The sequence below is a fragment of the Salvelinus alpinus genome, chromosome 29 (assembly GCF_045679555.1).
Source record: "Salvelinus alpinus chromosome 29, SLU_Salpinus.1, whole genome shotgun sequence".
Lineage (NCBI taxonomy): Eukaryota > Metazoa > Chordata > Actinopteri > Salmoniformes > Salmonidae > Salvelinus > Salvelinus alpinus.
This window is the reverse complement of record NC_092114.1, coordinates 16,880,125-16,906,521: the sequence shown is the minus strand read 5'-3', so window position 1 is coordinate 16,906,521 and position 26,397 is coordinate 16,880,125. Positions and strand designations below refer to the sequence as shown.

At 46.8% G+C, this 26,397-nt stretch overlaps 1 protein-coding gene across 22 annotated transcripts in view; it reads left to right on the top strand.

Annotated features, from left to right (window-relative positions):
• The window catches only part of LOC139559151 (CLIP-associating protein 2-like), a 136,647-nt gene that overhangs the window by 31,607 nt on the left and 78,643 nt on the right, over positions 1-26,397 (top strand). For 20 of the 22 annotated variants that reach the window (XM_071374911.1, XM_071374910.1, XM_071374900.1 and 17 more), the window contains exons 6-7: positions 6,102-6,199; positions 14,863-14,933. In XM_071374911.1, coding sequence (XP_071231012.1) covers positions 6,102-6,199; positions 14,863-14,933 — 169 coding nt within the window. Of the gene's footprint in view, positions 1-6,101; positions 6,200-14,159; positions 14,782-14,862; positions 14,934-26,397 lie in introns of those variants that run through there. The other 2 variants (XM_071374916.1, XM_071374915.1) reach the window with 2 other exon arrangements.

Here is a 26,397-nt window from a genome sequence, read left to right as displayed (position 1 = left end):
CCAACCCTGTTCCTGGAGAGAAACCCTCCTGTAGGTTTTAACTCCAACCCTGTTCCTGGAGAGATACCCTCCTGTAGGTTTTAACTCCAACCCTGTTCCTGGAGAGAAACCCTCCTGTAGGTTTTAACTACAACCCTGTTCCTGGAGAGAAACCCTCCTGTAGGTTTTAACTCCAACCCTGTTCCTGGAGAGAGACCCTCCTGTAGGTTTTAACTCCAACCCTGTTCCTGGAGAGAAACCCTCCTGTAGGTTTTAACTACAACCCTGTTCCTGGAGAGAAACCCTCCTGTAGGTTTTAACTCCAACCCTGTTCCTGGAGAGAAACCCTCCTGTAGGTTTTAACTCCAACCCTGTTCCTGGAGAGATACCCTCCTGTAGGTTTTAACTCCAACCCTGTTCCTGGAGAGCTACCCTCCTGTAGGTTTTAACTCCAACCCTGTTCCTGGAGAGATACCCTCCTGTAGGTTATAACTCCAACCCTGTTCCTGGAGAGAAACCCTCCTGTAGGTTTTAACTCCAACCCTGTTCCTGGAGAGATACCCTCCTGTAGGTTTTAACTCCAACCCTGTTCCTGGAGAGCTACCCTCCTGTAGGTTTTAACTCCAACCCTGTTCCTGGAGAGATACCCTCCTGTAGGTTTTAACTCCAACCCTGTTCCTGGAGAGATACCCTCCTGTAGGTTTTAACTCCAACCCTGTTCCTGGAGAGATACCCTCCTGTAGGTTTTAACTACAACCCTGTTCCTGGAGAGATACCCTCCTGTAGGTTTTAACTCCAACCCTGTTCCTGGAGAGATACCCTCCTGTAGGTTTTAACTCCAACCCTGTTCCTGGAGAGATACCCTCCTGTAGGTTTTAACTACAACCCTGTTCCTGGAGAGATACCCTCCTGTAGGTTTTAACTACAACCCTGTTCCTGGAGAGATACCCTCCTGTAGGTTTTAACTACAACCCTGTTCCTGGAGAGATTCCCTCCTGTAGGTTTTAACTCCAACCCTGTTCCTGGAGAGAGACCCTCCTGTAGGTTTTAACTACAACCCTGTTCCTGGAGAGATACCCTCCTGTAGGTTTTAACTCCAACCCTGTTCCTGGAGAGCTACCCTCCTGTAGGTTTTAACTCCAACCCTGTTCCTGGAGAGAGACCCTCCTGTAGGTTTTAACTCCAACCCTGTTCCTGGAGAGATACCCTCCTGTAGGTTTTAACTCCAACCCTGTTCCTGGAGAGATACCCTCCTGTAGGTTTTAACTCCAACCCTGTTCCTGGAGAGAGACCCTCCTGTAGGTTTTAACTCCAACCCTGTTCCTGGAGAGAGACCCTCCTGTAGGTTTTAACTCCAACCCTGTTCCTGGAGAGAGACCCTCCTGTAGGTTTTAACTCCAACCCTGTTCCTGGAGAGAGACCCTCCTGTAGGTTTTAACTCCAACCCTGTTCCTGGAGAGATACCCTCCTGTAGGTTTTAACTCCAACCCTGTTCCTGGAGCGAGACCCTCCTGTAGGTTTTAACTCCAACCCTGTTCCTGGAGAGAGACCCTCCTGTAGGTTTTAACTACAACCCTGTTCCTGGAGAGATACCCTCCTGTAGGTTTTAACTCCAACCCTGTTCCTGGAGAGATACCCTCCTGTAGGTTTTAACTCCAACCCTGTTCCTGGAGAGAGACCCTCCTGTAGGTTTTAACTACAACCCTGTTCCTGGAGAGATACCCTCCTGTAGGTTTTAACTCCAACCCTGTTCCTGGAGAGCTACCCTCCTGTAGGTTTTAACTCCAACCCTGTTCCTGGAGAGAGACCCTCCTGTAGGTTTTAACTCCAACCCTGTTCCTGGAGAGATACCCTCCTGTAGGTTTTAACTCCAACCCTGTTCCTGGAGAGATACCCTCCTGTAGGTTTTAACTCCAACCCTGTTCCTGGAGAGAGACCCTCCTGTAGGTTTTAACTCCAACCCTGTTCCTGGAGAGAGACCCTCCTGTAGGTTTTAACTCCAACCCTGTTCCTGGAGAGAGACCCTCCTGTAGGTTTTAACTCCAACCCTGTTCCTGGAGAGATACCCTCCTGTAGGTTTTAACTCCAACCCTGTTCCTGGAGAGATACCCTCCTGTAGGTTTTAACTCCAACCCTGTTCCTGGAGAGATACCCTCCTGTAGGTTTTAACTCCAACCCTGTTCCTGGAGAGAAACCCTCCTGTAGGTTTTAACTCCAACCCTGTTCCTGGAGAGATACCCTCCTGTAGGTTTTAACTCCAACCCTGTTCCTGGAGAGATACCCTCCTGTAGGTTTTAACTCCAACCCTGTTCCTGGAGAGATACCCTCCTGTAGGTTTTAACTCCAACCCTGTTCCTGGAGAGATACCCTCCTATAGGTTTTAACTCCAACCCTGTTCCTGGAGAGATACCCTCCTGTAGGTTTTAACTCCAACCCTGTTCCTGGAGAGATACCCTCCTATAGGTTTTAACTCCAACCCTGTTCCTGGAGAGATACCCTCCTGTAGGTTTTAACTCCAACCCTGTTCCTGGAGAGATACCCTCCTGTAGGTTTTAACTCCAACCCTGTTCCTGGAGAGAAACCCTCCTGTAGGTTTTAACTCCAACCCTGTTCCTGGAGAGATACCCTCCTGTAGGTTTTAACTCCAACCCTGTTCCTGGAGAGATACCCTCCTGTAGGTTTTAACTCCAACCCTGTTCCTGGAGAGATACCCTCCTGTAGGTTTTAACTCCAACCCTGTTCCTGGAGAGATACCCTCCTATAGGTTTTAACTCCAACCCTGTTCCTGGAGAGATACCCTCCTGTAGGTTTTAACTCCAACCCTGTTCCTGGAGATATACCCTCCTATAGGTTTTAACTCCAACCCTGTTCCTGGAGAGATACCCTCCTGTAGGTTTTAACTCCAACCCTGTTCCTGGAGAGAAACCCTCCTGTAGGTTTTAACTCTAACCCTGTTCCTGGAGAGATACCCTCCTGTAGGTTTTAACTCTAACCCTGTTCCTGGAGAGACCCTCCTGTAGGTTTTAACTCCAACCCTGTTCCTGGAGAGCTACCCTCCTGTAGGTTTTAACTCCAACCCTGTTCCTGGAGAGCTACCCTCCTGTAGGTTTTAACTCCAACCCTGTTCCTGGAGAGAGACCCTCCTGTAGGTTTTAACTCCAATCCTGTTCCTGGAGAGATACCCTCCTGTAGGTTTTAACTCCAACCCTGTTCCTGGAGAGAGACCCTCCTGTAGGTTTTAACTCCAACCCCAGTTGTAACTAACCTGATTCATCTTGTCAACCAGCTAATTACTAGAATCAGGTGCGCTACATTAGGGTTGGAGTGAACCTACAGGACGGTAGCTCTCCAGAAACTGGGTTGGAGAGCCCTGGCAAAATAACCCTATCAAAATAACCCTATCAAAATAACACTTTAGCTCTACAGAAACAGGTTTTAATGTAACATGGAGAGAAAGCCCTGTAACATAGAACTGATATAAGTGTGAGTTCCATTAAACACATTGTGGAGCACATAGAAGTTCTAGTCATTGCGTTTCTATGGTGAAGTATTCAACAATACAGAAATGCCGGTGTGCTGGAGTTACTCATTATAATCCTTTACCCTGTTAGACAGTCAATGGGAGACTGTTAAATAGCTGGTTGAGAGAGAACACTGGTTTCACCACTGAAAAACGTTAAATAGCTGGTTGAGAGAGAACCCTGGTTTCACCACTGAAACACGTTAAATAGCTGGTTGAGAGAGAACCCTGGTGTCACCACTGAAACACGTTAAATAGCTGGTTGAGAGAGAACCCTGGTGTCACCACTGAAACACGTTAAATAGCTGGTTGAGAGAGAACCCTGGTTTCACCACTGAAACACGTTAAATAGCTGGTTGAGAGAGAACCCTGGTTTCACCACTGAAACACGTTAAATAGCTGGTTGAGAGAGAACCCTGGTTTCACCACTGAAACACGTTAAATAGCTGGTTGAGAGAGAACCCTGGTTTCACCACTGAAACACGTTAAATAGCTGGTTGAGAGAGAACCCTGGTTTCACCACTGAAACACGTTAAATAGCTGGTTGAGAGAGAACCCTGGTGTCACCACTGAAACACGTTAAATAGCTGGTTGAGAGAGAACCCTGGTTTCACCACTGAAACACGTTAAATAGCTGGGTGAGAGAGAACCCTGGTTTCACCACTGAAACACGTTAAATAGCTGGGTGAGAGAGAACCCTGGTTTCACCACTGAAACACGTTAAATAGCTGAGTGAGAGAGAACCTGGTTTCACCACTGAAACACGTTAAATAGCTGGGTGAGAGAGAACCTGGTTTCACAACTGAAACACGTTAAATAGCTGGATGAGAGAGAACCCTGGCTTCACCACTGAAACACGTTAAATAGCTGGATGAGAGAGAACCCTGGTTTCACCACTGAAACACGTTAAATAGCTGGATGAGAGAGAACCCTGGTTTCACCACTGAAACACGTTAAATAGCTGGATGAGAGAGAACCCTGGTTTCACCACTGAAACACGTTAAATAGCTGGATGAGAGAGAACCCTGGTTTCACCACTGAAACACGTTAAATAGCTGGGTGTGAGAGAACCCTGGTTTCACCACTGAAACACGTTAAATAGCTGGGTGAGAGAACCCTTTGGATGGTGTACTGTCACTACAAAGATACAGGCGTCGTTCCTAACTCAGTTAATGGAGAGGAAGGAAACCGCTCAGGGATTTCACCATGAGGCCAATAGTGACTTTAAAACAGTTAAACTCTAATGGCTGTAATATGACAGAACTGAGGATGGATCAAAAACATTGTGAAAACAAAGCCTGTACAGAATACAAATATTCCAAAACATGCATCCTGTTTGCAACAAGGTACTAAAGTAGAACTGCAAGAAATGTGGCAAAGAAATTATCTTTATCCTGAATACAAAGTGTTATGTTTGGGGCAAATCCAACACAACACATCACTGAGTACCACTCTTCATATTTTCAAGCATGCTGGTGGCTGCATCATGTTATGGGTATGCTTGTCATCATCAACCACTTGGGAGTTTTTTTAAGATAAAAATAAAAGCTATAATCACAGGCTAAATCCTAGAGGAAAACCTGGTTCAGTCTGCTTTCCAACAGACACTGGGAAACAAATTCACCTTTCAGCAGGACAATAACTTAAACACGGGAGTTGCTTACCAAGACGACTTTGAATGTTCCTGAGTGGCCTAGTTAGTTTTGACTTAAATCTGCTTGAAAATCGCTGTCTAGCAATGATCAACAACCAACTTGACAGAGAAGAATTTTCACATACATTTTTTTTAAATGTGAAAATATTGTACCATCCAGGTGTGCAAAGCTCTTAGACTTACCCAGAAAGACTCACAGCTGTAATCACTCTTAGAGACTTACCCAGAAAGACTCACAGCTGTAATCACTCTTAGAGACTTACCCAGAAAGACTCACAGCTGTAATCGCTGCCAAAGGGGATTCTAACATTTATAGGGGTATGAATACTTGTGTAAATGAGAATTCTGTATTTCATTTTCTATACATTTGCAAAAGTTTCTAAAAACATGTTTTCACTTTGTCATTATAGGGTTTTGTGTGTAGATGGGTGAGGGGAAAAAAACATACATTTTTTATTCAGTCTGTAACACAACATGTGGACTAAGTCAAGGGGTGTGAATACATTCTGAAGGCACTGTAGAAACACCTCATACATACACACACACACACACACACACACAGAATACATACACCTCAGAAATACATAATACACACACACACAGAATACATACACCTCAGAAATACATAATACACACACACACACACACACACACACACACACACACACACACACACACACACACACACACAAGGGCAGGGTAACGCCTTACTCTCGCTAGGCCGGTCAGAGTTATCTGATGCCACTCATCCTGTATGCCCGGAGTTTGTTTTATGATGCTCGTGTTTACAGTCAAGGGTCATGACAATCATACTAAACAATGTTCGATGCTCATCCCCCTGTTAAGAGATCTGCTAACAATATGAATTGCATAATATATATTTTCATTATTTAGTTATGTAGATACTGGATAACCTATATTGTGGTATGTTGTGTGTCCTGTGTGCAGGTGCGTGAGGCTGCCACAGCATCGCTGGTGGATGTGTATCGCCACATAGGAGAGAGAGTCAGAGCCGACCTGGGAAAGAGTGGCCTGCCTGCCGCACGGTGAGTCTGTGTGTGTGTGTGTGTGTGTGTGTGTGTGTGTGTGTGTGTGTGTGTGTGTGTGTGTGTGTGTGTGTGTGTGTGTGTGTGTGTGTGTGTGTGTCATGTATTGGCGTCACGCCATTATTGTTGACACTTTTGGAGAAACCTGTTGAGAATACTGGTCTGTAAAAAATCATTATAAAATTAGCTGTTCGGTCGGTCTAGTCTGCAGGTTTTGTTACTGTGTGCTTTTTACTGGCGAGTGACCTCTGTCAGTGGTTTGCACTGTGAATACTAAGTGTATGTTACATCCCGTGGTATCTCTGTCCCAGTCCACACCATGCTCCACTCTGCCCCTCACACAGTCACACACAGAGACTCTTTATACTGGACAATGAAGAGGAGGACAGAGGAAGAGAGGGAGGAGTGTGTCGTCTCTGAAGAGGTCCATTGAGTATACTTGCTCTGGTCACCGTGGTTACCGTAATAAGGAGTCCGTAGTGTTGTCATTCTGAGCACACACAGCCTCCTCTCTGCTGTCTCTCTCTCTCTGCCTTTTCTCACTTTCTGCCTTCTCTCTCTTTCTGCCTTCTCTCTCTTTCTGCCTTCCCTCTCTTTCTGCCTTCCCTCTCTTTCTGCGTTCCCTCTCTTTCTGCCTTCTCTCTCTTTCTGACCTCTCTCTTTCTGACTCTCTCTTTCTGACTTCTGTCTCTGTCTATCAATTTCAATAAAATTTGCTTTATTGGCATGAGGTAACAATGTAGATATTGCCAAAGCATTGTTTGGAGATTTATAATAATAACATAATTAATAATTACATTTGGGGAAATGGGGCTGAGGATTTTTATAGAATAGTGGCCAATTCGTTGATGTAAGTATTGAAGAGTGTAGGGCTCAGATTGCAACTTTGGCGAAGGCCCGGCCCCGGTTAAATAATTCTGTTATTTTCTTGCCAATTTTGATGCTGCACGTATTGATTTGATTCTGTCATATGTTTTACCCCCTACACCACTTTCAATGACTTTGTAGAACAGTCCTGTATGCCAAATAGAATCAAATGCTTTTTGGAAGTCGATAAAGCAAGCGTATATTTTGTTATTTTTTTGGTGGACATGTTTATCAATCAGGGTGTGTAGGGTGTAAATATGATTGGTTTTGCAATGTTTTGGTATAAATCCAATTTGGCTTTTACTCAAGACATTGTGCTTATTAAGGAAGTTTAGAACTCTTACATTTATAATACTACAGAAAACCTTCCCCAGGTTACTGTTCACACAAATGCCTCTGTAATTGTTAGGGTCATATTTGTCTCCGTTCTTAAAGATTGGGGTTATGAGTCCTTGATTCCAGATGTCAGGGAAATAACCTACACTCAGGATCAAATGAAACTGTTTTATTCTAGCCAATTGACATTTTGCACTAGTGAGTTTGAGCATCTCATTTAGGATGGCATCAGGTCCTTATGCTTTCTTACGTTGACGGCCTGAAGTTTCTTATAGAGCTCCTGGTCAGTAATTTGGGAGTCAAATGGATTTTGATTGTCCTTTACAGCTTTTTCTAATCCATTCAACTTCTCTTGAATTTGGCGTTGTTCTGTGTTTGCATCAACTCGAACGGTGTTGTAGAGTGTTTTAAAATGGATTGTCCATATGTCACCCTTTTGTATCGCTAATTCCACTTATATATATTTTTTAGGTTGTTCCAATTTTGCCAGAAGTTGTTTGTGTTTATGGACTCCTCAATTAGTGTCAGCTGCTTGCTGTTGTACTGTGCTTTTGTGGTTCTGAGTGTATGTTTTAAAGTGTCACAGTAATGAAGGTGTAATTCACCATTATTTGGGTCTCTGTGCATTTGGTTTGACAGTGTTCTAAGTTTTTACCTTATAATTTTACAATCTGCATCAAACCAGTTGTCATCTGTGGTCTTTTTTTATTTAATTTGATCAATTTCAGTTGTGCTTCTTTTACTGTTTTCCATATACATTTACATTTACATTTAAGTCATTTAGCAGACGCTCTTATCCAGAGCGACTTACAATGCATGCACGCATGCACGCACATATATATATATGCATACACACACACACACACATATATATATATACATGCATACACACACACACACACACACACACACACACACACACACACACACACACACAGTTGAAGTCGGAAGTTTACATACACTTAGGTTGGAGTCATTAAAACTCGTTTTTCAACCACTCCACAAATTTCTTGTTAACAAACTAAAGTTTGGGTAAGTCGGTTAGGACATGTACTTTGTGCAGGATACAAGTCATTTTTCCAACAATTGTGTACAAACAGATTATTTCACTTATTATTCACTGTATCACAATTCCAGTGGGTCAGAAGTTTACATACACTAAGTTGACTGCCTTTAAACAGCTTGAAAAATTCCAGGAAATTATGTCATGGCTTTAGAAGCTTCTGATAGGCTAATTGACATTATTTGTGTCAATTGGAGGTGTACCAGTGGATGTATTTCAAGGCCTACCTTCAAACTCAGTGCCTCTTCGCTTGACATCATGGGAAAATCTAAAGAAATCAGTCAAGACCTCCGAAAAAAAATTGTAGACCTCCACAAGTCTGGTTCATCCTTGGGAGCAATTTCCAAACGCCTGAAGGTACCACGTTCATCTGTACTAACAGTAGTACGCAAGTATAAACACCATAGGACCACGCAGCCATCATACCACTCAGGAAGGAGATGCGTTCTGTCTCCTAGAGATGAACGTACTTTGGTGCGAAAAGTGCAAATCAATCCCAGAACAACAGCAAAGGACCTTGTGAAAATGCTGGAGGAAACGGGTACAAACGTATCTATATCCACAGTAAAACAAGTCCTATATTGACATAAGCTGAGAGACCGCTCAGCAAGGAAGAAGCCACTGCTCCAAAACCGCCATTAAAAAAGCCAGACTACAGTTTGCAACTGCACATGAGGACAAAGATCGTACTTTTTGGTCTGATGAAACAAAAATAGAATTGTTTGGCCATAATGACCATCGTTATGTTTGGAGGGAAAAGGGGGATGCTTGCAAGCTGAAGAACACCATCCCAACCGTGAAGCATGGGGGTGGCAGCATCATGTTGTGGGGGTGCTTTGCTGCAGGAGGGACTGGTGCACTTCACAAAATAGATAACATCACGAGGCAGGAAAAATGTGTGGATATATTAAAGCAACATCTCAAGACATCAGTCAGGAACTTAAAGCTTGGTTGCAAATGGGTCTTTCAATTGGACAATGACCCCAAGCATACTTCCAAAGTTGTGGAAAAAAGGACAACAAAGTCAAGGTATTGGAGTGGCCATCACAAAGCCCTGACCTTAATCCTATAGAAAATTTGTGAGCAGAACTGAAATAGCGTGTGCGAGCAAGGAGGCCTACAAACCTGACTCAGTTCCACCAGCTCTGTCAGGACGAATGGGCCAACATTCACCCAACTTATTGTGTGAAGCTTGTGGAAGGCTACCCAAAATGTTTGGCCCAAGTTAAACAATTTACAGGCAATGCTACCAAATACTAATTGAGTGTATGTAAACTTCTGACCCACTGGGAATGTGATGAAAGAAATAAAAGCTGAAATAAATAATTCTCTACTATTATTCTGACATTTCACATTCTTAAAACAAAGTGGTTATCCTAACTGACCTAAGACAGGGAATTTTTACTAGGATTAAATGTCAGGAATTGTGAAAAACAGTTTAAATGTATTTGGCTAAAGTGTATGTAAACTTCTGACTTCAACTGTAGTTCGTTTTATACTGCTAGATCTATGCCTTCTTTACTGTGAGTGTTTGGATATTTTGGTTACTGGTTGTACAGCTTACTGGGCTGTGAATGTGTGGTTGTTTCCATGTCTGTTTTTTTGAAGAACAAGGTAATTAGGCTGTGATCAGACAGAGGTGTTAGTGACTTGACAGTGAATGTGCTGAGAGAGAAAGGGTCAATGTCTGTAATCACTGTGCTGTGAGCAATAGTTGAATCTCCCCAAAGAGTCCCTGTAACCTACCATTGACAAAATACAGACCCAGGCTTCTACAGAGCTGCAACAGATCCTATCCGGGTTTTGTTGATGGTGCTGTCACTGTTGTTTCTATGGGGGAGATTAAGACAGTTAGAAACAGTATGGCCTGTAATAAAGCTGTCCCCTCGTGTGCTCGTTAGATCAGGTAGTGTTTCTGTGCGTGCATTTGTGTCCCCACAGATGAGCACATTTCCCTGGGTCTGGAAATGGTACGTCTCTTCCTCAAGGGTGGGGAAGATCTCCTCTGAGTAATATGGGATTCTGAGGGGGGATATATATTGTGCAAAGGAACACATCTTTTTCTGTCAGTATTTTTTTCTCTCTTTTTTCTGTTTCATCCAAATGTGATATTTACCAATTTTGAGGGGATCAATTAGAATGTGTAGTTCAAACTTGTACCAAATGATCCTCCAGAGTCTCTGCCTCTATTGACAGAGGTGTGTGGAGGGGGGGGGCCCTGTGGAGGGGGGGCCCTGTCTGGTCTGGTGCGGGGTAGTAGACTGGGCCCGGTCCAGTCTTGCGAAGTCGATTGAGGTGGTGATGCTCTGGTGATGGGTGGGGTGCGCTGGCTCTGCTCGGGGCCTGGGGCTCCTTGGTGGTGCAGTGGTCTGGTAGGGGTCTGGGTGGTCCTCTGTCCAGTGCGGCATGGGGGTGTTGGGGGTGGTGAGGGGCTGCAGCTTCACTCTAGGAGTCTCTACAGTCTGTTCTCTGTGCTGTAGAACCCTCTTGATGACAGACAACTCCTTTACCTGCTCTAGCTCTCTCCTCATAGTGACCTTTACCTCCTCAAGAGCTGTGGTAAGGCTCTCTCCTCATGGTGACCTTTACCTCCTCAAGAGCTGTGTTAAGGCTCTCTCCTCATGGTGACCTTTACCTCCTCAAGAGCTGTGGTAAGGCTCTCTCCTCATAGTGACCTTTACCTCAAGAGTTGTGTTAAGGCTCTCTCCTCATAGTGACCTTAACCTCCTCAAGAGCTGTGGTAGGGCTCTCTCCTCATAGTGACCTTTACCTCCTCAAGAGCTGTGGTAGGGCTCTCTCCTCATGGTGACCTTTACCTCCTCAAGAGCTGTGGTAGGGCTCTCTCCTCATGGTGACCTTTACCTCCTCAAGAGCTGTGGTAAGGCTCTCTCCTCATGGTGGCCTTTACCTCCTCAAGAGCTGTGGTAAGGCTCTCTCCTCATGGTGACCTTTACCTCCTCAAGAGCTGTGGTAAGGCTCTCCTCATGGTGGCCTTTACCTCCTCAAGAGCTGTGGTAAGGCTCTCTCCTCATGGTGGCCTTCACCTCTGCTAGTGCTGCCCCAGTGACCACGTTGCTATGGTTACCACCAGTAAACAGTTGGAGCTAGACAGTAAGCTAGCTGACAGATTTGAATTTGGCTAGCTAGCATGATTAACATTGACAGAGTTTGAGTTAAAAGACTAATCCTTTCCTCCTGTGTTGATCTTCAGTTGTACAATTTGATTACCTATATATTTTTTGCTAATTTAATCTTGTTAATATCACTCTTAACCTCTACGGGATTGGTCCCTCCCTGCGGGATGGTTGAGCTAAAGTAGGCTAATATGATTAGCATGCGGTTGTGAGTAACCCAAAAAAATTCCCAGGACATAGACATATCTGATATGGGCAGAAAGCTTACATTCTTGTTCTCTCTCTCTCTGTCTTCTCTTTCTGCCTTCTCTCTCTCTCTCCGTCTGTCTTTCTGCCTTCTTGCTCTCTCTCTGTCTGTGAGAATGATTAACATGTTGCATGCTATGTGAATGCTGTGCAGAGAGGGAATGATGGGGAGATGGAGAAGGGTGAGGAACGATGGTGGAGATGAAGGGTGAGGAACGATGTAGAGATGAAGGGTGAGGAACGATGGTGGAGATGAAGGGTGAGGAACGATGGTGGAGATGAAGGGTGAGGAACGATGTAGAGATGAAGGGTGAGGAACGATGGTGGAGATGAAGGGTGAGGAACGATGGTGGAGATGAAGGGTGAGGAACGATGGTGGAGATGAAGGGTGAGGAACGATGGTGGAGATGAAGGGTGAGGAACGATGGTGGAGATGAAGGGTGAGGAACGATGGTGGCGATGAAGGGTGAGGAACGATGGTGGAGGTGAAGGGTGAGGAACGATGGTGGAGGGGTGGGGATAGTCTTGGATGGGGGTGGCCTGGTGGTTAGGACGAGAGGTCGCTGGCTCGGGTCCACGAGTTGGCTGGGTGGGGGGGTTCTGTCGATTTGGGAGGAGGGGAGGGAGGGAGGAAATGAGAGGAAGAGGAGAGGGAGGAGGGATATCTATGATAAATGTGACATTCTTAGGAAAATAAAGGAGAGACAGAGGGAGTAAATATGCTGAGATAAAGAGGGAGCGGCAGTTTTCGTTCCCTGTGCTGGCAGCGCCAAAGCCCCCCCCCCCCCCCCTCTGTGTGTGTTTTTCCTGTCGGAGGTTATGGAAAGGGAATCCACACTACGGAGATGGAAGGTACAGAGTGTAGCGTTGCAATGGTGTTTTTTCGTCACAAAATACACTCCGGCATTCAACATTTTATATTTATTTAACCTTTATTTAACTAGGCAAGTCAGTGAAGAACAAATTCTTATTTACAATAACGGCGTACAAAAAGGCAAAAGGCCTCCTGCGTTGACGGGGGCTTGGGATTAAAAACATACAATATAAATATGGGACAAAACACATCACAACGAGACAACACAACACTACATAAAGAGAGACCTAAGACAACAACATAGCAACACATGACAACACAGCATGATAGCAACACAACATAACAACAACATGGCAACAACACAACATGGTAGCAGCACAAAACATGGTACAAATATTATTGGGCACAGTCAACAGCACAAAGGGCAAGAAAGGTAGAGACAACAATACATCACACAAAGCAGCCACAACTGTCGGTAAGAGTGTCCATGATTGAGTCTTTGAATGAAGAGATGGATATAAAACTGTACAGTTTGAGTGTTAGACCTCACTCCCCCCATCTGAGATATCTACTGCAGCCCTCATCCTTGCAGCTCGTTCCAGTCGCTAGCTGCAGCGAACTGAAAAGAGGAGCGACCCAGGGATGTGTGTTCTTTGGGGACCTTTTAACAGAATGTTACTGGCAGAATGGGTGTTGTATGTGGAGGATGAGGGCTGCAGTAGATATCTCAGATAGGGGGGAGTGAGGCCTAAGAGGGTTTTATAAATAAGCATCAACCAGTGGGTCTTGCGACGGGTATATAGAGATGACCAATTTACAGAGGAGTGCAGTGATGTGTCCTATAAAGAGCATTGGTGGCAATCCTGATGGCCCAATACTTTTGATGGCCGACATACTTTTGTACTACCTGAATATTGATAAGCACCGTATCATTCCTTCCGTAGCCGTGGAGGCACTGTTGTCTGTTGGTTCCTTGATCTGGTCTATAGGCCATTTGTCAAAGTAACCTATTTTGCATTGATAACCAAATATAATCTCAGTGACTGTGACTGAATCCACCCAAAAAAGGTATTTTGTTTAGAAGTAATAACTAGTGATTCTAGGCTATTGTGAAATGGTAGAACCTGCTGTAGCTAACTAGCTAGATGAGCAAAACCTGGAGTTCTATTTGTAGCTGATATGGGAACACAAGCAGCATATTAAACTGAGGTAATGTTTTAGGTTGATTTATGTTTTATAATTCACCTTTTATTAAACTCGCCAGATCATTTTCCATCACTGGATGTCGATTGAACTCGTTTGACTGTCATGATTAAGCAATAAGGCACGAGGGGGTATGTTATATGTCCAATATACCACGGCTAAGGGTTGTTTATTAAGCACGACGCAACACGGAGTGCCTGGATACAGCCGTAAGCCGTGGTATATCGGCCATATACCACAAACCCCCGGGGTGCCTTATTGCTGTTATAAACTGGTTACCAACGTAATTAGAGCAGTTTAAAAAAGTAATGTTTTCTCACGTCATGCAAAACACACTCAAAGCCTGAGATTGAACCTTTTCCAAAGGGTGGTGCTTCGCCGTGTAGTATGACTTTGTCTCCTCCTGTTTCTTTCTTCCCCCGTTCCCCCTCCCTCTTTTGCCCCCTCCCTTCTTCGTTCGCTCCCTCTCTCCCTCCCTCACTCCGTCTCTGTGAGCCACTGCACCATGTTGGATACAAAGAGCAGAGGACTCGTGTGACACTAGTATGGGAGCTACCGCTACGCTACGTAGCAACACTCCGACCCATTAATCATCCCACATGGAAATGCTACTGCTACTCTTATTTGGATAACGGCTAGGCTACACTATGCTATGCTAATTCAGAGCATAAATCAATATGAAAATGCTAATGTCGGCTAATTGTTGAGCGGTGTGGAAATGCTATGCAGCTGAGGAGCCTGGCACTACGCTAATCATCAGAAATCAGGAGAGCTAAGCTGTCAAAGGGTTTGACTGCCAAGAGGACGGTGTGTGTGTGTACACACACACACACTCACGTGTGTTTTTGCTCTGGTCTTCATGTTTTTCATGTCAACCTTGACATTGAGGATGGTGTGTGTGTTGCAAACAGGTGTACCGGTATGTGCTACACTTATGTGTGTGTGTGTGTGTGTGCATGCAGATGTGTGTATTCTGACATTTCCCGTCTCTTGTCTACAGGTTACAGACGATATATGGGCGTTTTGATGAAGCTTTGAATTCTGGGAACATGGCGCTTAGCCCCACTCACGGTGAGTCCCTCCCTCACCTCCTTTTCACCTTCGCTTTCTCTGATGTTTGTCCTTTTATGCCCCATATGGAGCAGGAGATGTGGTATGACTGACTGTTTGTGTCTGTGGAGGGGGTGTTTCAGACTGTCCAATAGGATTACCTGTCTAATCTCTCAGGAGTTTCCAGCTTCAGATATCTGGCGTCTGCTTGGACCAGATCCCTGCCTAGCAACACCAGAACTCCTGTTCTTATCTGGCAGTTGGGTTGTAGTTGGGTTGTAGAGTTGTAGTTGGGTTGTAGAGTTGTAGTTGAGTTGTAGAGTTGTAGTTGGGTTGTAGAGTTGTAGAGTTGTAGTTGGGTTGTAGAGTTGTAGTTGGGTTGTAGAGTTGTAGTTGGGTTGTAGAGTTGTAGTTGGGTTGTAGAGTTGTAGTTGGGTTGTAGTTGGGTTGTAGAGTTGTAGTTGGGTTGTAGAGTTGTAGTTGGGTTGTAGTTGGGTTGTAGTTGGTTTGTAGAGTTGTAGTTGAGTTGTAGTTGAGTTGTAGTTGAGTTGTAGTTGGGTTGTAGTTGAGTTGTAGTTGGGTTGTAGTTGGGTTGTAGTTGGGTTGTAGTTGGGTTGTAGTTGGGTTGTAGTTGGGTTGTAGTTGGGTTGTAGAGTTGTAGTTGGGTTGTAGAGTTGTAGTTTAGTTGGGTTGTAGAGTTGTAGTTGGGTTGTAGAGTTGTAGTTTAGTTGGGTTGTAGAGTTGTAGTTTAGTTGGGTTGTAGAGTTGTAGTTTAGTTGGGTTGTAGAGTTGTAGTTTAGTTGGGTTGTAGAGTTGTAGTTTAGTTGGGTTGTAGAGTTGTAGTTTAGTTGGGTTGTAGAGTTGTAGTTTAGTTGGGTTGTAGAGTTGTAGTTTAGTTGGGTTGTAGAGTTGTAGTTTAGTTGGGTTGTAGAGTTGTAGTTTAGTTGGGTTGTAGTTGGGTTGTAGAGTTGTAGTTGGGTTGTAGAGTTGTAGTTGGGTTGTAGAGTTGTAGTTGGGTTGTAGAGTTGTAGTTTGGTTTATAGGAAATTTCTAAGCTAGTTAGTTTGGTTTTTACATTGTAGTTTGGTTATAAAGATTTGCAGTTATAGTCTACTGTCTGTAGTTGTAGTCTACTGTCTGTAGTTGTGGTCTACAATCTGTCTGTAGTTGTGGTCTTCAGTTGTAGTCCACAATCTGTCTTCAGTTGTCTGCAGTTTTGTATTTGATTAGTTTTGTAATCTGTCTGTTCCTTAGTCAGTCTCTTTACACGGTTTGTTTATTCTGAGGGGGTTAGAGGCTGGGTGTGAGGGTATGGTTGCTATGATACCGTCTCCATTGGCAGCATGGGCTGATTGGGATTAACCCTGGGACCCCGAAGGGTTTCAGTTCAGATCCCTCCAGAGAGGGCAGTGAGCTCTGGGCCCCTGATCTACATACAGATACACTGAAAGATCAGACGTACCTCCTCATTCTGTCCTATTCTGTGTATATATGAAGAAACCAGACTCTGTTTTCCCCCCGAAAAACAGTAACTCAAAGCTCCAACCTGAGGACACAGCACACACATTTAGCCAATCAGACCACAGAAAAGCAGGATGCAGCCAGAGTGAAACCAGAGAGAGAATTATTTCTCTACGCTGTTACTATGGCTGTCGGGGACGAGGGATTGTCTGTGTGATCTTTGGCTCTGGAGTGAAATCATGTTGGGGAGATACTAGTGCTGGTCTCTGAGTGCCTTATAATGTCTGTCTGGGGATAGTTTGAGTCATTCTGTTTTAGCTTTCTCTTTCCTCTCCCTTCTCTCTCTCTCTCCCCTTCTCACCCTACTCTCTCCCTACTCTCTCTCTCTCTCTCCCCTTCTCACCCTACTCTCTCCCTACTCTCGCTCTCTCTCTCCCCTTCTCACCCTACTCTCTCCCTACTCTCGCTCTCTCTCTCTCGCTCTCTCTCGCTCTCTCTCTCGCTCTCTCTCTCTCTCTCTCTCTCTCTCCTTCTCTCTCTCTCGCTCTCCCCTTCTCGCTCTCCCCTTCTCTCCCTACTCTCTTTCTCTCCCCTCTGTCTCACTCTCTCCTCTTTCTCCCTGTAGTAATGTGTAGGTTAGGTGTGCAGGTAGGCTACTGCGTTTCCTTGGTGAGAGAGAGGTTTTATTTAAGACTGTTAGACTGGTTTTGGGACTGAAACTCACATTTTAAAGTGTGTGGGTGTGTCACTGCCACTGGCTCCTCCCACTTTCTCTCTCTGAACTGGAAATAGAATGTCTTCTCCTTGTTTCATATCCTTCTTTCCTCTCCTCATTTCCTTGTTTCATATCCTTCTTTCCTCTCCATCTCCTTGTTTCCAAGTCTCACAGATTTCCATCGTATTGCGTCCATCTCCAAAACGAAGACAACCAAAGAGAATCATCCTTCATCATAGTACTGTATTTAAACATACTGTTATGATATTTTACAGCAGTATTGCTATCAAGGCATGTCTATGGCATGGCTACACTTTTCGGCGTTAATTTTTTTATAGCCTTGTCAACTGCAATGGCGTATTGGCTTGGTAATGCTGCTGATATTTTGTAACCGTGTCAGTGTGTAGTGTAGAGCCGGATGGCTTGTGTGGATTAGAGCTGTGTCTATGTCACATTGGCCTGCTTCCTGGACAGCTGTGAAAATGTCTAACTTGTGTTGCTGTTTATAAGATGTGATTCTGCAGTTTAGAACAGATTACTACACACACACACACACACACACACACACACACACACACACACACACACACACACACACACACACACACACACACACACACACACACACACACACACACACACACACACACACACACACACAAACAAATCAACATTTATTGGTCTCGTACTCAGATTGGTAGATGTAATTGCAGGTGCAGTGTAATGCTTGTGTTTCTAACAGTGCATCTAGCAATAATAAAAAAATAATGATCTATGAAAAATACTAATAAATTAAGAAATATCAGAGCAAGCAATGTCCGAGACCGGAATATATATATATATATATATACAGTGGGGAGAACAAGTATTTGATACACTGCCGATTTTGCCGATTTTCCTACTTACAAAGCATGTAGAGGTCTGTAATTTTTATCATAGGTACACTTCAACTGTGAGAGACGGAATCTAAAACAAAAATCCCGAAAATCACATTGTATGATTTTTAAGTAATTAATTAGCATTTTATTGCATGACATAAGTATTTGATACATCAGAAAAGCAGAACTTAATATTTGGTACAGAATCCTTTGTTTGCAATTACAGAGATCATACGTTTCCTGTAGTTCTTGACCAGGTTTGCACACACTGCAGCAGGGATTTTGGCCCCCTCCTCCATACAGACCTTCTCCAGATCCTTCAGGTTTCGGGGCTGTCGCTGGGCAATACGGACTTTCAGCTCCCTCCAAAGATTTTCTATTGGGTTCAGGTCTGGAGACTGGCTAGGCCACTCCAGGACCTTGAGATACTTCTTACGGAGCCACTCCTTAGTTGCCCTGGCTGTGTGTTTCGGGTCGTTGTCATGCTGGAAGACCCAGCCACGACCCATCATCAATGCTCTTACTGAGGGAAGGAGGTTGTTGGCTAAGATCTCGCAATACATGGCCCCATCCATCCTCCCCTCAATACGGTGCAGTCGTCCTGTCCCCTTTGCAGAAAAGCATCCCCAAAGAATGATGTTTCCACCTCCATGCTTCACGGTTGGGATGGTGTTCTTGGGGTTGTACTCATCCTTCTTCTTCCTCCAAACACGGCGAGTGGAGTTTAGACCAAAAAGCTCTATTTTTGAATCATCAGACCACATGACCTTCTCCCATTCCTCCTCTGGATCATCCAGATGGTCATTGGCAAACTTCAGACGGGCCTGGACATGCGCCTGCTTGAGCAGGGGGACCTTGTGTGCGCTGCAGGATTTTAATCCATGACGGCGTAGTGTGTTACTAATGGTTTTCTTTGAGACTGTGGTCCCAGCTCTCTTCAGGTCATTGACCAGGTCCTGCCGTGTAGTTCTGGGCTGATCCCTCACCTTCCTCATGATCATTGATGCCCCACGAGGTGAGATCTTGCATGGAGCCCCAGACCGAGGGTGATTGACCATCATCTTGAACTTCTTCTATTTTCTTCTATTTTCTAATAATTGCGCCAACAGTTGTTGCCTTCTCACCAAGCTGCTTGCCTATTGTCCTGTAGCCCATCCCAGCCTTGTGCAGGTCTACAATTTTATCCCTGATGTCCTTACACAGCTCTCTGGTCTTGGCCATTGTGGAGAGGTTGGAGTCTGTTTGATTGAGTGTGTGGACAGGTGTCTTTTATACAGGTAACGAGTTCAAACAGGTGCAGTTAATACAGGTAATGAGTGGAGAACAGGAGGGCTTCTTAAAGAAAAACTAACAGGTCTGTGAGAGCCGGAATTCTTACTGGTTGGTAGGTGATCAAATACTTATGTCATGCAATAAAATGCAAATTAATTACTTAAAAATCATACAATGTGACTTTCTGGATTTTTGTTTTAGATTCCGTCTCTCACAGTTGAAGTGTACCTATGATAAAAATTACAGACCTCTACATGCTTTGTAAGTAGGAAACCCTGCAAAATCGGCAGTGTATCAAATACTTGTTCTCCCCACTGTATATATAATGTGTAAAGACCGTATTGACAGTATATGAATAGAAAAGGTGTGTACACCAGTAGTTATATAGGATGAGCCTTGACTAGAATACAGCATGTACATATGAAGTGAGTAAAACAGTATGTAAACATTATTACAGTGAACCTTGTTCAATGACTATGTACATAGGGTCTCTAAGGCCAGGGTAGAGTACTGGGTGGTAGCCGGATAGTAACAGTGACTAATGTTCAGGGCAGGGTACCGGGTGGTAGCCGGATAGTGACAGGCCAGGGCAGGGTACTGGGTGGTAGCCGGATAGTAACAGTGACAGGCCAGGGCAGGGTACTGGGTGGTAGCCGGATAGTAACAGTGACTAAGGCCAGGGCAGGGTACCAGGTGGTAGCCGGATAGTAACAGTGACTAATGTTCAGGGCAGGGTACTGGGTGGTAGCCGGATAGTAACAGTGACTAAGGCCAGGGCAGGGTACTGGGTGGTAGCCGGATAGTAACAGTGACTAATGTTCAGGGCAGGGTACTGGGTGGTAGCCGGATAGTAACAGTGACTAAGGCCAGGGCAGGGTACTGGGTGGTAGCCGGATAGTAACAGTGACTAATGTTCAGGGCAGGGTACCGGGTGGTAGCCGGATAGTAACAGTGACAGGCCAGGGCAGGGTACCGGGTGGTAGCCGGATAGTAACAGTGACAGGCCAGGGCAGGGTACCGGGTGGTAGCCGGATAGTAACAGTGACAGGCCAGGGCAGGGTACCAGGTGGTAGCCGGATAGTAACAGTGACAGGCCAGGGCATGGTACTGGGTGGTAGCCGGATAGTAACAGTGACTAAGGCCAGGGCAGGGTACCGGGTGGTAGCCGGATAGTAACAGTGACTAATGTTCAGGGCAGGGTAGCTGGGTGGTAGCCGGATAGTAACAGTGACAGGCCAGGGCAGGGTACCGGGTGGTAGCCGGATAGTAACAGTGACAGGCCAGGGCAGGGTACCAGGTGCTAGCCGGATAGTAACAGTGACAGGCCAGGGCAGGGTACTGGGTGGTAGCCGGATAGTAACAGTGACAGGCCAGGGCAGGGTACTGGGTGGTAGCCGGATAGTAATAGTGACTAATGTTCAGGGCAGGGTACTGGGTGGTAGCCGGATAGTAACAGTGACTAATGTTCAGGGCAGGGTACCAGGTGGTAGCCGGATAGTAACAGTGACAGGCCAGGGCAGGGTACTGGGTGGTAGCCGGATAGTAACAGTGACTAATGTTCAGGGCAGGGTACTGGGTGGTAGCCGGATAGTAACAGTGACTAATGTTCAGGGCAGGGTACCAGGTGGTAGCCGGATAGTAACAGTGACAGGCCAGGGCAGGGTACCAGGTGGTAGCCGGATAGTAACAGTGACTAAGGCCAGGGTAGAGTACCGGGTGGTAGCCGGATAGTAACAGTGACTAAGGCCAGGGTAGAGTACCGGGTGGTAGCCGGATAGTAACAGTGACAGGCCAGGGCAGGGTACCAGGTGCTAGCCGGATAGTAACAGTGACAGGCCAGGGCAGGGTACTGGGTGGTAGCCGGATAGTAACAGTGACTAAGGCCAGGGCAGGGTACTGGGTGGTAGCCGGATAGTAACAGTGACAGGCCAGGGCAGGGTACCGGGTGGTAGCCGGATAGTAACAGTGACTAAGGCCAGGGCAGGGTACTGGGTGGTAGCCGGATAGTAACAGTGACTAAGGCCAGGGCAGGGTACCGGGTGGTAGCCGGATAGTAACAGTGACAGGCCAGGGTAGAGTACCGGGTGGTAGCCGGATAGTAACAGTGACAGGCCAGGGCAGGGTACCGGGTGGTAGCCGGATAGTAACAGTGACAGGTCAGGGCAGGGTACCGGGTGGTAGCCGGATAGTAACAGTGACAGGCCAGGGCAGGGTACCGGGTGGTAGCCGGATATAGTGACAGGCCAGGGCAGGGTACCAGGTGCTAGCCGGATAGTAACAGTGACAGGCCAGGGCAGGGTACCAGGTGCTAGCCGGATAGTAACAGTGACAGGCCAGGGCAGGGTACTGGGTGGTAGCCGGATAGTAACAGTGACAGGCCAGGGCAGGGTACCGGGTGGTAGCCGGATAGTAACAGTGACAGGCCAGGGCAGGGTACCGGGTGGTAGCCGGATAGTAACAGTGACTAATGGCCAGGGCAGGGTACTGGGTGGTAGCCGGATAGTAACAGTGACAGGCCAGGGTAGAGTACCGGGTGGTAGCCGGATAGTAACAGTGACAGGCCAGGGCAGGGTACCGGGTGGTAGCCGGATAGTAACAGTGACAGGTCAGGGCAGGGTACCGGGTGGTAGCCGGATAGTAACAGTGACAGGCCAGGGCAGGGTACCGGGTGGTAGCCGGATAGTAACAGTGACAGGCCAGGGCAGGGTACCAGGTGGTAGCCGGATAGTAACAGTGACAGGCCAGGGCAGGGTACCAGGTGGTAGCCGGATAGTAACAGTGACAGGCCAGGGCAGGGTACCAGGTGGTAGCCGGATAGTAACAGTGACTAAGGCCAGGGCAGGGTACTGGGTGGTAGCCGGATAGTAACAGTGACAGGCCAGGGTAGAGTACCGGGTGGTAGCCGGATAGTAACAGTGACAGGCCAGGGCAGGGTACCGGGTGGTAGCCGGATAGTAACAGTGACAGGTCAGGGCAGGGTACCGGGTGGTAGCCGGATAGTAACAGTGACAGGCCAGGGCAGGGTACCGGGTGGTAGCCGGATAGTAACAGTGACAGGCCAGGGCAGGGTACCAGGTGGTAGCCGGATAGTAACAGTGACAGGCCAGGGCAGGGTACCAGGTGGTAGCCGGATAGTAACAGTGACAGGCCAGGGCAGGGTACTGGGTGGTAGCCGGATAGTAACAGTGACAGGCCAGGGCAGGGTACCAGGTGCTAGCCGGATAGTAACAGTGACAGGCCAGGGCAGGGTACCAGGTGGTAGCCGGATAGTAACAGTGACAGGCCAGGGCAGGGTACTGGGTGGTAGCCGGATAGTAACAGTGACAGGTCAGGGCAGGGTACCGGGTGGTGGCCGGATAGTAACAGTGACAGGCCAGGGCAGGGTACTGGGTGGTAGCCGGATAGTAACAGTGACAGGCCAGGGCAGGGTACCAGGTGGTAGCCGGATAGTAACAGTGACAGGCCAGGGCAGGGTACCGGGTGGTAGCCGGATAGTAACAGTGACAGGCCAGGGCAGGGTACCAGGTGGTAGCCGGATAGTAACAGTGACAGGCCAGGGCAGGGTACCAGGTGGTAGCCGGATAGTAACAGTGACAGGCCAGGGCAGGGTACTGGGTGGTAGCCGGATAGTTACAGTGACAGGTCAGGGCAGGGTACCGGGTGGTAGCCGGATAGTAACAGTGACAGGCCAGGGCAGGGTACTGGGTGGTAGCCGGATAGTAACAGTGACAGGCCAGGGCAGGGTACCAGGTGCTAGCCGGATAGTAACAGTGACAGGCCAGGGCAGGGTACCGGGTGGTAGCCGGATAGTAACAGTGACTAAGGTTAAGTAATAAAAAAAAAAAAAGTTATTGAATATAGAAGCTGTTTTAATCAGTCTCGCTGTCCCAGCTTTGATGCACCTGTACTGTCTCCTTCTATATTTAATGGCTGAGGTCCTTGATGATCTTCTAGATGTAGTGGGGTGAACAGGCCGTGGCTCGGGTTTCCTGAGGTCCTTGAGTATCTTCTAGATGTAGTGGCTCGGGTTTCCTGAGGTCCTTGATGATCTTCTAGATGTAGTGGGGTGAACAGGCCGTGGCTCGGGTTTCCTGAGGTCCTTGAGTATCTTCTAGATGTAGTGGCTCGGGTTTCCTGAGGTCCTTGATGATCTTCTAGATGTAGTGGGGTGAACAGGCCGTGGCTCGGGTTTCCTGAGGTCCTTGATGATCTTCTAGATGTAGTGGGGTGAACAGGCCTTGGCTCGGGTTTCCTGAGGTCCTTGATGATCTTCTAGATGTAGTGGGGTGAACAGGCCTTGGCTCAGGTCCTTGATGATGTACTTGGCAGGTCTCTCTTACTCTCTCTTGTCTGGGGATAGTTTGAGTGATTCTGTTTTGGCTTTTTCTTCTCTCTCGCTGTCTGTGTGGTCTAGTGGTGTACAGTAGCTGTCTGTGAGGTCTAGTGATGTACAGTAGCTGTCTGTGGTCTAGTGATGTACAGTAGCTGTCTGTGAGGTCTAGTGATGTACAGTAGCTGTCTGTGAGGTCTAGTGATGTACAGTAGCTGTCTGTGTGGTCTAGTGATGTACAGTAGCTGTCTGTGAGGTCTAGTGATGTACAGTAGCTGTCTGTGTGGTCTAGTGATGTACAGTAGCTGTCTGTGTGGTCTACATATTAAGGCTAGTGCTGCCCCCCTGTGGACACAGACTCATTTGGCAGAGCATTGTGAACATTTCAGTGTTTTCTGTGTGTGTGCTCTTGCATGCAGGCTTTTTTACAATGCGCCACCAAATGTGTTGCTGGGTGGCATTTCTTTGTGTGTGAGGTTCTCAGACTGGATTATATATATATATATATTATAATGGTTTTATTACTGCCTGAGCAGCTGTTAGATAGATGGGTGGGTTATAACAGCCTCGGTCTCTCTAGATGGGTGGGTTATAACAGCCTTGTTTTCTCTAGATGGGTGGGTTATAACAGCCTCGGTCTCTCTAGATAGATGGGTTATAACAGCCTCGGTCTCTCTAGATAGATGGGTTATAACAGCCTCGGTCTCTCTGGATAGATGGGTTATATCAGCCTCGGTCTCTCTAGATAGATGGGTTATATCAGCCTCGGTCTCTGGATAGATGGGTTATAACAGCCTCGGTCTCTCTAGATAGATGGGTTATAACAGCCTCGGTCTCTCTAGATAGATGGGTTATATCAGCCTCGGTCTCTCTGGATAGATGGGTTATATCAGCCTCGGTCTCTCTAGATAGATGGGTTATAACAGCCTCGGTCTCTCTAGATAGATGGGTTATAACAGCCTCGGTCTCTCTGGATGGGTGGGTTATAACAGCCTCGGTCTCTCTAGATAGATGGGTTATAACAGCCTCGGTCTCTCTAGATAGATGGGTTATAACAGCCTCGGTCTCTCTGGATGGGTGGGTTATAACAGCCTCGGTCTCTCTGGATGGGTGGGTTATAACAGCCTCGGTCTCTCTAGATGGGTGGGTTATAACAGCCTCGGTCTCTCTGGATGGGTGGGTTATAACAGCCTCGGTCTCTCTAGATAGATGGGTTATAACAGCCTCGGTCTCTCTAGATAGATGGGTTATAACAGCCTCGGTCTCTCTGGATGGGTGGGTTATAACAGCCTCGGTCTCTCTAGATAGATGGGTTATAACAGCCTCGGTCTCTCTAGATAGATGGGTTATAACAGCCTCGGTCTCTCTAGATGGGTGGGTTATATCAGCCTCGGTCTCTCTAGATAGATGGGTTATATCAGCCTCGGTCTCTCTAGATAGATGGGTTATAACAGCCTCGGTCTCTCTGGATAGATGGGTTATATCAGCCTCGGTCTCTCTAGATAGATGGGTTATAACAGCCTCGGTCTCTCTAGATAGATGGGTTATAACAGCCTCGGTCTCTCTAGATAGATGGGTTATAACAGCCTCGGTCTCTCTGGATGGGTGGGTTATAACAGCCTCGGTCTCTCTAGATGGGTGGGTTATATCAGCCTCGGTCTCTCTAGATAGATGGGTTATAACAGCCTCGGTCTCTCTGGATGGGTGGGTTATAACAGCCTCGGTCTCTCTGGATGGGTGGGTTATAACAGCCTCGGTCTCTCTAGATGGGTGGGTTATAACAGCCTCGGTCTCTCTGGATAGGTGGGTTATAACAGCCTCGGTCTCTCTAGATGGGTGGGTTATAACAGCCTCGGTCTCTCTAGATGGGTGGGTTATAACAGCCTCGGTCTCTCTAGATGGGTGGGTTATATCAGCCTCGGTCTCTCTAGATAGATGGGTTATAACAGCCTCGGTCTCTCTAGATGGGTGGGTTATAACAGCCTCGGTCTCTCTGGATAGGTGGGTTATAACAGCCTCGTCTCTCTAGATGGGTGGGTTATAACAGCCTCGGTCTCTCTGGATAGGTGGGTTATAACAGGGCCCCGGTCTCTCTACATAGGTGGGTTATAACCGGGCCCAGGTCTCGCTAGATAGGTGGGTTATAACCGGGCCCAGGTCTCTCTAGATGGGTGGGTTATAACCGGGCCCAGGTCTCTCTAGATAGGTGGGTTATAACAGCCTCGGTCTCTCTAGATGGGTGGGTTATAACCGGGCCTCGGTCTCTCTAGATGGGTGGGTTATAACCGGGCCTCGGTCTCTCTAGATGGGTGGGTTATAACAGCCTCGGTCTCTCTAGATAGGTGGGTTATAACCGGGCCCAGGTCTCTCTAGATAGGTGGGTTATAACCGGGCCCAGGTCTCTCTAGATATGTGGGTTATAACTGGGCCCCGGTCTCTCTAGATAGGTGGGTTATAACCAGGCCCCGGTCTCTCTAGATAGGTGGGTTATAACCGGGCCTCAGGTCTCTCTAGATAGGTGGGTTATAACCGGGCCTCAGGTCTCTCTAGATAGGTGGGTTATAACCGGGCCTCAGGTCTCTCTAGATAGGTGGGTTATAACCGGGCCCCGGTCTCTCTAGATAGGTGGGTTATAACCGGGCCCCGGTCTCTCTAGATAGGTGGGTTATAACCGGGCCCCGGTCTCTCTAGATAGGTGGGTTATAACCGGGCCCCGGTCTCTCTAGATAGGTGGGTTATAACCGGGCCCCGGTCTCTCTAGATAGGTGGGTTATAACCGGGCCCAGGTCTCTCTAGATAGGTGGGTTATAACCGGGCCCAGGTCTCTCT